Below are 13,772 nucleotides of genomic sequence, written 5' to 3' on the forward strand. Positions count from 1 at the left end.
AGGTTGAGCATACCAGGTGGTAGGCCTTTATTTCCAAAATTTCCAGAGGCATCAATTTCCATCACAAAGGCCTTTCTCTCTCTTTTTTTTTTTGGGGGGGGGGGTAATGAAGATGGCCTCCTGCCAAAACTTAAAACAACCCTTTTAAAGTGTCCTTTTTTTAAATGCAGCACTGTTGCTTTCTGTATTTTATTTCAATGTTTGCTTTCATATTTGAGCTACCTGATTATATTGATTGACTGCAAACGTCATCTCAGCAAAGTGTAGTTCGTTTGCAGTGGTTAGCTTTTTTTACAAGAACAGCAACCAATTTGTCCCAGCTGCTATTCATGTTTTTAATGCTAAAACAGTTTCTCAGTTGTTATATGGGATCCCCATTTGGGTTTGCACCTTCAATTTCCAACTTGAGCAAATTCAGGCAGCATTTTTATACCATATTTTAGGAGTCCCCAACTGTGTCAGCTAAGTTACAATGTGCCTAGAGACTGGAACCAATTTGGAGACCAGGGCATGGCTACTAACTATAAAGTTTTGGCTACACCTACACTTTAGGGCAGACACTGCTAGCTATATCCATATGATGCTAGCAGATTCCTTCATTTCCACTTGGTATAGTCAGATCCAGAAGAAAATACATTCCATAGGCAAGAACCCAAGTTGGTTTGCGTAGGTCGCTCAGAATGCTTTCTCTCTTTTGTCTGGACACTGATCTAGTCGTTAACAGGGACAAGTCTAAAATTATAGTCTTCACTAAAAGATTCAGAGAAATGATTTGGCGTTTCAATGATGAAAAACTGAAACAAGTTAAAACATACAAATATCTGGGGGTTGTTTTTCATCATACAGGATCTTACCAAGGGCACATTGACAACGTACACTGCTCTGCAGGAGTTTTACACTTCCAAGGGCGCTTATAACGCCTTAGCGGCGATTAAGGTTTACAATGCTAAGGTTATACCCCAATTAATGTACGGAGCTGAGATTTTCTTGTATAATAAAATAACTAAATTGGAGATGGTTCAATCGAAGTTTGTACGATGTATCCTACAGGTGCCAAAATATGCCTCATCTATTGCAAATAGGCTGGAAACGGGGCTTCCAAGCCTCTCCACAGTAATGTGGAATAGAGGTTTGAGTCTCCTTCTAAGGGTGCTGGCGAATCTGGATGATATAGTACATCAAATCTTCTATGACTCATTTGTTAGTAATTGGTTGAGGAAATTAAATTCCAAACTAGAGGAATGTGATCTGAATATTGATTCCCTAGCCCTCATGTTCAAGAACGGGGCAAAAGTAATTATCAGAGACCGATTACTGGAATTGGAGTTAAAACAATCTCTGGCCAAAGTTGGGGGGACGTATATCCCAACCTTTTTTACAAGTGATCTTAAATGTGCCAGGTATCTAGAAAAGATACAGCCAATTAAGTTCAGGCGGATGCTGTCCTTGGCACGCCTGAACATTCTTGACACAGCAGTACTGAGGGGCCGTTTCCACAAGATCCCGTTAGAAGACAGGATCTGTCCATGCGGCCTGGAGGAGGTCGATACGGTTCCCCATCTCATTCTGAACTGTCTTTTCCATACAGAGGCAAGGTATAGACTTCTGCGGAACCATCTAATGCTCGCTAAATCTTTAAATCAGGCCCAAGTCATTTACTTCCTCTTAGGGGATGGGAGTGATCAACTTTCTCTGGATCTTGCTAAGTTTCTATATGTTACCGACCTTGACAGGAAGAAATCTAATGCTGTTTGTATTTGAAAGAAGATGCCCTTAGTTAAGTGTTGCCTACATCAGATAATTTTATTACTATTTTGATGGTTGTACATAGTTTTATATTGTTATGTTATATTTTAGCTTGGTGTTGTGTTGTACTGTTATTGATGAGTTGTGTTGTTGTTGATTGGCCTAGAGCCGCAATAAACTGACTGACTGACTGACATTCCATAGGCATACACCTGGACAATCTCTGTATGCTAAGTGAAACGCAGGCATTTAGAATCCTGAAGCAGAGGATCTTAGATACTGAGAAACAGTCCCTTTGTTCTTCTGGACATAAAACTTGTTCCCCTTTAGCATTTGGCATCTTCCCAGATCATGGGCTGTCTGCTGCCTACCTTTCCCAGATTACTTCACCCCAGTTACGTCACTCCTTTATGTTAGCAAGACTCAATTGTTCTACCCTAAGCGGTACTGTCTGGGAGGTTTGCCAACATCCCTTATCAGAATAGAGTCTATCCATGTAATGGAAGGCACCTTGAAACGGTCACCCATGTTTTACTTCATTGTGATTTCTATGGGGAAGTGCAGGACTGTATAATCAAACCTATTCTAATTTTTATGGATTACCTGAAGCAAAGTTAGTTTTTTTTCTACTATCTGACCAATGTTCCCATATCACGCCTGGTTGCAAAGTACTTTTTGGCTGCCATAACAATCAGGGAGCAAAAGACTAGCTCCCCTTCTTGATGTATGACTGGTTTTTATAGCTGAAGCTCCATGTAAATTTGCTGTGCTGCACTTTTTATGTCTATGCCAATAAAGGTATTTGTAATTTGATTGACTGCAAACTGATTAACTGAAAGATGATTAATATAATTTATACATGAAAAAATACAACAGAGTAGCAAATGAGCTTCTTGAAAGCTGCTTTTTTATCTTGGCCAGTGTTGCACACACAGTAAACAGTGTGCCAGCCGCTTGTGGAGTCACTTCCCACTGGCAAACATGCCAGGCAGAACAACAGCTGCCCAAAAGCCCTCAGCAGTGGTGGTTGAGCGAATTCTCACAGGAAGATTTGACTCATGGATCACCAGTTGATCATTACATGTATGCACTGCATGCATCTTCTGATGCCTTGCTGCATCTTCACATGTTAGGTAACCCTAGGACAAGTGGCCTGGGAAGAACTGGAATTTATCCTTTTCCTAGAGCCAGCCTGACTAGCATAACAATTAGCATGAGAGTGACATAACTGTGTTTATATTCAAAGAAGGCAGGTAAAAGTAGTCCTCCTGTGCAAGCACCAAGTCGTTACCAATCCATGGGGTGACATCACATCACAATGTTTTCTTGGCAGACTTTTTTTTTGTTACGAGGTGGTTTGCCATTGCCTTTCCCAGTCATCTTGGTAGTCATTTTACCGACCTTGGAAGGATGGAAGGCTGAGTCAACCTTGAGCCGGTTGTGAGCAGCTGGGGAAGGCAATGGCAAACCACCCCGTAAAAAGTCTGTGAAAACATTTGTGAAAGCAACATCACCCCAGTTGGAAACGACTGGTGCTTGCACAGGGGACCTTTCCTTTCCTGTGAGCAGAGCTTGGACTGCAGTACTGCAGTTTACCACTCTGTGCCACAGGGCTCCTTATAGTCAAGGAACCTGACACATATTTTGTAACATATAAAGTACATCATTATTATTATATTGCAGCTGGGGCCTGAGGCTCAATAGTTTGCTTAAAGCCACCCAGTGAATTCATGACCAAATGAGAATCAATACAGTGATTTTCTCACAGTGAAACGCTATGTAAAGTCATTCCAGTCTGCCTATTGAAGTCAGTGGACTTATACTGGAATAACACTGCATAGCAGTGCACAGACTCATGTTATAATAGATCTGTACTGCTATAATAGATCTATACAGAGAGTAGATGTTATAGTAGATCTATACTGAGACTGCTATTTACTTATAATGATCTCAAGCCAGCAGCAAGAGGTGATGCAATCAAGTTACCAAATTATGGTGGATGGTGAAAACCCAAAGTAGGATGTGAAAAGCTCCAGAAAGAATCATCCTAAACCAGATGAATGGGCACCAAAATGGCCTAAGCCTAAAATGATGCACATTAAAGAGGAAGGAAGGACTGCCTGCCTGCAGTTTGAAGTTTTCTCAGTTAACTGAAATGATAAAGACAACAAAGAGTTGCAATAAAAAAAAAACAGTGCAGAGAATTGTCAATAAAACTTTTGAAGATAAACCTTTCAGTATCACAGTGTCCTTGTTAAAATCTATGGTGCATCTGCTTCTAAAAAATTCAGACTGAAATACTGTACATAATTCTGGTCACCTCCAATAGAAAAAAACAACAAAACAACGATTCAGACTATCACAGAATTCAGCCGGACAAAATGCGATGATGGCCGCTATCTTAGCAGTCTTTAGAAAAAGAATCAAATTGATAGGTTTATCGGTGAGTCAACTAAATAAAGCCTTTATGTTCAGGTGCAACATGCCTCTGAATAAGAGCTACCAGGGACGCACAACTTTACTGAGAAACAAACATGCACCGCAGATCCTTCCCATCCGCCCGGTTTGCCAAAGTGGAGGTGCTAGAAGGGGTCGCGCCATCACCGAGGTTGCTCGTCCTCCCCACTCCGGTCCTCTCAAGCCTTCCGCTCCCACTCGTCCCAACAGCACGTACCACTTTCTTTCCACAGCTGCTTGGGCAGCTACAGAGTCACGTCCTCCGGCCCGTACCCATTGGCTACCTTTTGACACTTTCAGACCAATATCGGCTGGGCAAGGGTGCAGCGTGCTTGCGGATTGGATAGCCGCCGGCTGCACATTCCGAGCAGCGGGCGGAGCTGCTGCGGCTAAGAGCGATTCGCCTTACTTGGAGGCGAGAGCTCGGCAATCCCCTGGCGCCACCTTCTACCCCAGCGCCCAGCCCTGAGTACGCTTGCGCACTAGGAGGACGGTCCTTTCTAGGGGACCGAGGACTGGGAGGAGGCGCTCTTGGGAGGTGCCCAGAAGTAAGGCGCTTGTCTATCTAGCGGAGCCAGCCAGCGCCCTGGTCCCTCCAGCCACAACTGCCTATCGGTGAGTTGCTGCCCTGCTCAGGAGGTCGGAGGTCTTGGATAAGCAGCTTCGTCTCTCTTCTCAGGAGAACCGTCCCGTGCTCGAGGGAAGGGTTTTGTTGCTTCCCCTCCGCGAACGAGAAGTTGGCAGTGAAGTGTCTAACAGCTTTTTCTTTCTCTCTCCCCCCCCCCCCCCCCGGTTTACTTTTGGAAGAGGTCGAGGCTTTGTGCTTTTAAGGCGAGGTGAGAAGGAGGTAGTAACCCACGGGTGGTGCTTTTCCTTGTCTCTTCCCCGATAGTGGCTACCTGTTGATTTCTGCCTTCACTGGATCTGGTTAAAGAACGAAACTTCTGTCCACAAAACTTCTGTCCACAAGTCAAACTAGCGCTTGAATTGCCTCCCGGCTCCCAAGATTAGGTAGTCACAATCCTCATCCGACCCTTTAGGGGGACCCTTTCCTTCCTCGCTGGAATGTCAGCCTGTAGCTTAGGCTGAGTTGAAGTAGTTGCATGCTTGAGCGTGTTTGTCATAATGGAGCAGATGTGATGAAATGATGATAATGTTCCCTAACCTACTTCTGGTTTTTAATTTGGGTCAGAACAATAGGGCATGTTTAAATGAGTCTAGTTCCAACGGGAGCTCATCTATTTGCCAATATTTAGCTGCTCACTACTGTTTGATTCTGCAGCCCTGAACCTCAAGCCATGTCTGTATATGCACCTCTTAGAGGCCAGCATAGTTCACACAGCTGACTCTTTAAAGAATATGTGTGAAAGTTTTCACTGGGAAGTGTTGTTTGCTATTTTCCAAGATCCTTCTCATGCCCCTTCTAGGAACCAGGCCAGGAACACAGGCAGTCACTGCTTGGACATTATCATCTACATCAATATATCTAATTCTCAACATGGCTCTCTGTGAATACTTAAGTCCAGAAACTGAAGCCATAAATAGGCAAAAGATATTCCTATACACCTGAGAAAAGCTACAGTTTTACAGAAAAATTGGAAATTGAAGAAAAGGGATTAACCGCCCCCCCCCCCCCAGTAATAGAAGCAACATCTGTACCTTTGAAGAAATGTATGTCATATGACATGTCAGTGGCCATTGTGTGTGGGAGGGGGAATGCTGGCAACCACAGCAATATTGCCCACCTTCAAATGTTGGTTTTTGTCAGTTAAAGGTCCTTTCTTGGGCCATTTTGGCTTACTAATCCACTCCTTCTCTGCAGGAAGGACTCATTGAGGCCAGGCCCAGCGGCAGCTACTGGGCGACTTGCTGCTGTGCAGTTTGTGCAACTCTGCCAGATGCTGCAGCTTGATGCCACACAACTTTCCTGGGCCTGGCAGCAGCCTCTATGCTATTTGGGCAAGGCCAAGCCCAGCAGTGGCCATAACATAGCTCACCCAAGTGACTTGCTACTGCACAATTTTTGCAACTTGCCCAGACTTTCCTTGGGGAGAGGCTGCCAGGGAGAGACCGAGAGCAAGTGTGATGCAGTGGTTAGTGTGTCTGACTGGGATCTGGGAGACCCTGCTCCGGTCCCCCCCCCCCTTGCCATGGAAGCTTGCTGGGTGACCTTGGGGCCAGTCACTTTCTCTTTGGGCGTTTTCGCACTTACCTTTTACTGGCGCGACCACCCTCCTCACGCCGGCGGATCTGCAGGGATTTCGCACCAGAAGCGCCGGCGCAGCCAAAAGAGCCGGCAACTTCCGTCGCGGAGCCAGCTCAAACGTTTTCCTGCTTCTTGGCGGTTTCCGTTTGAGCTGGCTCCGCGACGGAAGTTGCCGGCTCTTTTGGCTGCGCCGGCGCTTCTGGTGCGAAATCCCTGCAGATCCGCCGGCGTGAGGAGGGTGGTCGCGCCAGTAAAAGGTAAGTGCGAAAACGCCCAATGTCTAAGCTACCTCACAGAGTTGTTAGGACAAAATGGAAGAGAAGGGAAATGATGTCAGCTGCTTTGTGCCCTCTTTGGAAAGAAAAGTGGGGTCTGAATGAAATTAAAAAGTAATTATAAAACTGAAGGCCGGGGCAGCAGATAGAGGTTGTTGGTGAGTGGTAAGGAGAGAAGGAAGCAGGGAGAGGATAAGGGAGTTGGAGTTGCCATGAGGAGAGAAAGGGCGTTTTCGCACTTACCTTTTACTGGCGCGACCACCCTCCTCACGCCGGCGGATCTGCAGGGATTTCGCACCAGAAGCGCCGGCGCAGCCAAAAGAGCCGGCAACTTCCGTCGCGGAGCCAGCTCAAACGGAAACTGCCAAGAAGCAGGAAAACGTTTGAGCTGGCTCCGCGACGGAAGTTGCCGGCTCTTTTGGCTGCGCCGGCGCTTCTGGTGCGAAATCCCTGCAGATCCGCCGGCGTGAGGAGGGTGGTCGCGCCAGTAAAAGGTAAGTGCGAAAACGTCCAAAGAGAAAATAGTGTCAGAAAGGGGATGCAGGGTAGAATGAAATATTGCATAGATAGTATTTTCTAAAGCACTTCATATGCACTATTTTGTGACTAGAGTGTCAGACTAGAATCTGAGAGACCCAGGTTTGAATCCCCACTTGTGCCATGGATGCTCTCTGGGTGACCCTGGGCCATATGCACTCTCAGCCTAACCTACCTCACAGGGATGGTGTGAGGATAAAATGAAGGAGAGGAGAATGATGTAAGCCACTTTGAGTCCCCATGGAGGAGAAAGGCAGGGTATAAATGAAGTAAGTAAATTAATTATATCAGTGTTGTAGCCTTTCCATTCTGTATCATGCTGGGTTGTATTTGGAGTGCTCATATGTCCTACAGGAATTAAGGCTCGGGAAGTGAAAGGAAAACATTTGTTCCAGTAAGGCACCTGAGATGTTAACATTTGAAGCAGTGACATGTGATTCCTTCTGTGATTACAAATGATCTTGTTTTTATAGGTTTCCACTGTAGAATTCCTTGGGACTAGCTGAGTGCTTCTGAACACATTTTAAGCTGGGAGCCATGGTGTTCTTTTTTATTTTAGCAGACAGCTGAGAATTTTTCTTTTCACTAAAGAGGACTTGTGATCTTATGTGAGTCTGAGGCTCTCACATTGTCTTGTTCTCATGATTAGATCGCTCATGTGGCAGTTCAGTCAATGCAGCTGACTAACAAAATTGACTGTTTCTTGCCATTTTATCTCTCTTCTCCTGGTTTGCAATTAATTCCTGTACTATCAAGGGCCTCTGTCTGTGTTTCAATTTAGATCATGTCCAAGTCCTTGAAGAAAATTGTGGAGGAGAGTAGGGAGAAGAACATCTTGGAGGTGGACATGTGTGAGCGAAACATCTCTAACATGGTGGACATACCTGGCTTGTGTAAGTATTTCTGTTACTCCCAACCAGTGGTGGGATTCAAATAAATTAACAACAGGTTCTATGCCCAGAGTATTGCCGATATTAGGCCGATATTAGGACGGCCTCCCCCTCCCACTTAGGTTATCTCCACTTGCACTTAGGTTCGCACCCCACCAGCCACTTTGGTCCCTCAATTGTCTGACTCACTACTTATTTACTCAAGATTAATTAATTTGAAAACCCACCCTAATACTCCCTCTAATTGATTAGTCGAAAATTAATAAATTCATTCCTAGCATTATTAATAAATAATCCCCCCATCAATCTTCCCAATTAATAAGCTAAAAATATAAATATAGATATATATCCCAATATATAAATATATAATAATAATTACATTTACCAATCAATTGACTAAAAAAACCCTGATTAATTAATTAATAGTAAACTCCAGCTAGTGGTCAGTAAAATCTTATAGTCAGTGGGATGGAAGTCCAATTATTAAGTCAAGTTGAGTGCTGTTCTTAAAGTGCCAGTGCGTTGTTATCAGAGTGCAGTTCACATGGAAGTGGCTTTCTTGGGGCCTGGTAGTACTCACAGCTTGGCGACCCGGAGGGGGGGTGAGACCTCCCCCGTGTCGTCCCAGCTGCTCAGTTGAGCCCCTACAGCTTCGGCCAGGGAGGAGCACAGCCCTGTAGGCATCACCTCTTCTCTGATCTTTCACAGCTCGGCACACACCCCAGGACTCCCCGTATCACCTGAGCCCCGTACAGGGCTTCCCAGTCGGGGAGTTCCCGGTTGCCCGCCCAGCCATGCCCAGGTAGTGTCCACAGGGTGGGAAGGTGGAGAGTGGGGGGCGAAAGTTGGGGGTGCCTACCGAGGCCGATGCCCTGGGGGCAGTCCGCCACCTCACCCACTCACAATACTCCGCTCCTTGGCCTCCGTCTGTCACAACCTCCGGCCACACCATGCAAATATGCACCTTCCTCGTTCTCTCTCCCACGGTTCGAGCCCCGAGCACAACACCAGTCCTGCTCAAGCTCCAGCCGCGGCAGCTCTCTGCACGGTTCCTCCCTCGCCTCCCTGACTCTCCATCTCAGCTGCCCGACCAAGCCGCTCACCTTAGTCCGCGGCTACAATGGCCACAGCCTCCAGCAACCTCCCATTCAATCACAAAGTAGTGTTTTTCGCCGCACGCTCCATCCGGCTGGCTTCCAAGACCCCCCTCCAGCCGACTCCGTGTGCCTTGCCACCCCACCAGTGACCTCCGCTCCGCACAGGTCACACTTTCCGGCTCTCCATCCCAGTCGCCCGGCCAACCGTTCAGTCCAGACCGCGGTTGTGGCGGCCCCAGCCTCCGGCGCTTCCCGCACGCCTCACTCAGCCAGCTTCCAGCGCCTCTCTCTAGCAGCCTCCCTGTGCCCCCGCCACCAGTGCTCCTCCAGACATGCATCTCAGTTGATAAGTAAATTCAACAGACTCTACGTTTATGTAGTTTTGGTGTTTTGCGGTGTTTTTGTTATTTTTCCTCGGAGCCTCAGCACTCAGGCTCCTCACCGTGCCGCCATGTTGATTAGCAGATTAAAAGAGTTTGTTTTAAAAATTAGCAGCAGGCACCCGGCCAACAAACGGTTCTGCCGAACCGATAGCAAATTAGGTATCGGTTCTGTAGAACCGGTGTGAACCGGCTGAATCCCACCACTGCTCCCAACCACCATGATGCTGTTGCTGTTTCTTCAAGCACAGGGTCTTCCCCCGCCCCCACGCACCCATAGACTAGTTTTTAAAAATCATATAGTCTAATTGTATTTTGTGGCTGACACATGGCTGTGATCACACACACTAAGTAATGTACTTTCAATCCACTTCCAATGTACTTTCCAACTTGATTTTATTGTGTGAACTGGCAAAATCCAATTGGAAAGTGCACTGAAAGTAGAATGAAAGTGCATTACTTAGTGGGTATGATTGCAGTCATGATATCAGATGTGAGAAGAAATTTTGAAACACAGTTTGTATTTCTTCCTGGGTACTCTAAAGCTGCTGTAGTTTAGTGGCTGAGACTATGAGGTGGAAAGTACTTGGTTCAAAATCCACCTTAGTCCTCTTGAACTCTCTTGGTGTATTTAGACAAATGTATCTCCTCTTCGGTCCCCTATGTTAGGGGAGGTAATGAATTAAAAACACTTGAAACATTCTAAAAGCGCTATTTAAAAGGGAAGTGTTGTTGTTATTAGGTTAGTTCCTTCCTGACAAGTTGCCCACCAGCTAGTACCAGGGCAGTGAGGGAGTAACATGCTGAAGTTCTTTGCTAAAACTAGGATCTGGGAGACACAGTTCAAATCCCCACTCTGCTATAGAAGATGGCTGTATGACCTTGGGCCAGTCTCACTCTCTCAGCATAACATACCTGACAGGGTTAATTTGAGGATAAAAAGGAGGTGAGGACAACGATATGAGTTGCTTTGGGTCCTCATTGGGGAGAAAGGTCACTTATACATGAATTAAATAAAAATTTAAAAATAAATATTAGATTGCTTGGCTACAGTGGTTCTCCCATTCACAGCAGCCTGCGGCTATTCCCTGAACTGGCATGGCAAATGGCTTATCTAGAGGTTTTACTTTTACATTGATTACTTTGAGTACTCTGAAAAGCTCTATCTGTGTCTAAGTGTCATTATTATTTTGGCTTTTCCATATTATGTCCAATGATAGCTTAATGATACTTTTTTATTCTTCAAAGCCTCATTGAGTTCAGGTAGCAACTCAATGGTACAGAGTTGGAAGGAATAACAAGGCAAACATCCAGAAAAAGCAGCATCAAAATGTATATTCTGTCATAATAAGAGCTATTGCAGTGTAGACCTCTTGTGTCTTCTTTGCCACTGATAGAATCACTTGTCTAATAACTATTTCATAAAAATTCTCCATATCTGTGGTAGGGGTTGAGACTAAAACTGCATGTGGGATTGCATATTCATTCACATGTTAGTTTTTTTGTAAACAATTTGGATATACAGGTCTTCTCTTCTGCCACTTAGATTTATTGAATGGACAAATCTGTACATGCACAGCCCATGCATGATTTTTAAATTATACTCAGCATCCCAGCTCCTCATGCACCAGCTATGCATGTATATATTTTCATGGGTTCAACGCTCACAACACTCACCTTACCTTCATTTACTATGCAAAAGGAAATGGAGATGAACATCTGCAGCCCCAAGAGGACTCATATGTGTAGCAATGTAGCCCTGACTTGAATGGCCCAGGCTAGCTTGATCTTGTGGGATTTTGGAAGCTAAACAGGGTCAGCCCTGGTTAGCGTTGGGTGGAAGACCACCAAGGAATACCAGAAAATCTGTGCAGAGGAAGGCAGTGGCAAACCACCTATTGTTAGTCTCTTGTCTTGAAACCCTATGGGGGTCACCATAAGGTGGCTGCAATTTAATGGTACTTTATACACACACAGAAGCCCATGGCCAAGCTGCAAAGTTGTTGCGGGAACCTGAGACAATCTACTTGTGGAGCTTTTTGGTGGTCATGCTACCTACAGAGTGAGTGAGGGCTGGTTACGGCATTTAACTTTTAGAACATGGATATGTACAAACATGTTCAAGTATCATAAGTTCGGCACCGCTCCTATCCATTCTGTTTATGAACATCATAAGAACTGGGTCTGTGACTTTGTGTTCAACAGGAATGCTTGATACTTCTGTGCTAGGTTCAGTTGTATCCAAGGTAAGCATTATGGCCATCCAACTATTTTTGCTGTTGCATCTTATTACCTTTTGACCCCAGTTTACAGAGTTTCCCCTGTGCTGTTCATGCACATACATCTGCTGATAGAAGACTTGTATCTGATGCAGTGGGCTGTAGCACTCATATGATTCTATGGTACTAAGGTACATGACAATCTGACATGACTCTAGGAGCTGTGTGAATGGTGCTCTTAGGTTGTGTGATTCTTTGAATACCTGGACTATGCAGGCCTGATCTGTGTCTTGGAGCAAAGAAGGGGGAATAGAAGTCTCTACTCTCTCACACTGCTTTCCTAAACTGAAACAACCCCACATTATTGCTATTTGCCCTGGGCAAATACATGCTGAGAACTTAATTAATAAGATAATTTCACAATACCATGGACTCTGTTATATTTTGAGCACAATTTTAATCAGTTATCAGCCTTGTTTTTAGAGTTTCTAAGTTCCCATGAAGAAAGCAACATACCTGTTCTCTACTGAAACAGCTAGTGGAAGAGCATGGTAATGCAGGAAGCCAGTTGCTCTTTTACCATTTAGAATCCTTTTCCCAAAAAAAGCAGCAGTCCTTGCATGTCTGTTTCTTTAGACATAAAACTTCCTGTTCTGGAAAATGCTTATTTCTGTTGCCAAGGATTAAAGGACTGGAAAAGATCAGATCAGCTGAAACCTTTCCCTAATCTGCTTTGTGTAATATCTTCTCTGAACTGAACATAAATTAGTAATGGTTTTGCTGGCAGTAAAGAAATCTGGAGCAATGATGTGTCTCTTCTGTGGATTAGCGACCTATCCTCTGTATCTTCAGAGAGAGTCAGGCTCTAAGTCTATGCTAATTATCTCATAATTAATTCAGGACGGCGGTAACAGGCTTTCTTTTTCATGATGTGACATTAGTTGAGCAGTAACACCTGTCTCAAGAGTTCTCTTTGTCTCAAGCATTAAATTATCCAATCAGAAATTATCATATTGCTTAATAATGTCAAAGATATTTAAGTTATTTATTGGTTTCTAGAAAGGCAGCTTATTAGGCAGATGCCACACTTCAGTTCCCATTGTGGCATTTGGTTAATTAGACAGTAGTACTTGCTAATGTGTAAGGCACATGAGAAAAGAGTTAACTCTTGTTGACTTGAAGAAAATTTAACATTGCCAAAAATGTTACATCTGTCACCTGAGTGTTTTTAAAAAGCTTATGAGTTAAATTGTACAACAGGTCTGCATGTTTGTTCCCTAGAAGGGTGACAATTAAAATGATGCGTTTTTAAAATTATAATTGTTGCTTAAATATTGAAAACTACTTTTGAAAAGAAGCAAGCAATTGCTTAGTATTTCAGGCTTAAGCTTAAACTTAAAATGCTGTGTCTTAGAGAGCTTTTAGGTTTGCAGTGGGGTGAGAAGGCAAGGAAGTAACACTCTGTGGACAGAAGTCATCCTGTCTTGTACAGGAATTCTTCAGTTTTATCAGCTTTTTAAAAGGCGAAAAAATGACTTCTCTCTGTCATTAACTATTTCATGTAGATGGCAAAGTTCTGCAACTCTAAGCTTTAGACACCCCCTTCTTAATATAATCATAGCTCTGTTTGTAATATTAACACAGAGTCCACTTCCAGGAAGTCATTGACAATGTTCAAGTATAGTTTCCTACGCTTCATTTTCCTAACTTAATCTCCTTCCTCTTTAGAGTGGTTCATAACCATTGTTTTTTCCTTATCACTTCTACACATGAGTTTGCCCTCTACAGGAAGCATTATATAATATATATTAAAGCAGCACATTTTTTTCTGCATTCAGCTGAGCAAAGGGGATCGCAAAGTAACAAAAACTAGGAGAGCAAATTAGAATCTGCAGAGGAGTGAATTTTTTCAAAAAAGTTTTAAAACAAGGCACTCTGGTTTTTTGAGTAAACTGTCTATCTTAA

The 13,772-nt window shown here is 44.2% G+C and overlaps 1 protein-coding gene across 1 annotated transcript in view; it reads left to right on the plus strand.

Moving 5' to 3' along the window:
• The first annotated feature begins 4,528 nt into the window (after positions 1-4,528).
• Positions 4,529-13,772, plus strand: part of RSU1 (Ras suppressor protein 1) — a 103,364-nt gene continuing 94,120 nt past the window's right edge. Inside the window, exons 1-2 of the mRNA XM_060248424.1 lie at positions 4,529-4,818; positions 8,003-8,114. Coding sequence (XP_060104407.1) covers positions 8,006-8,114 — 109 coding nt within the window. The 5' untranslated portion in view covers positions 4,529-4,818; positions 8,003-8,005. The remainder of the gene's footprint in view (positions 4,819-8,002; positions 8,115-13,772) is intronic.

Source organism: Heteronotia binoei, chromosome 10, assembly GCF_032191835.1.
Source record: "Heteronotia binoei isolate CCM8104 ecotype False Entrance Well chromosome 10, APGP_CSIRO_Hbin_v1, whole genome shotgun sequence".
NCBI lineage: Eukaryota > Metazoa > Chordata > Lepidosauria > Squamata > Gekkonidae > Heteronotia > Heteronotia binoei.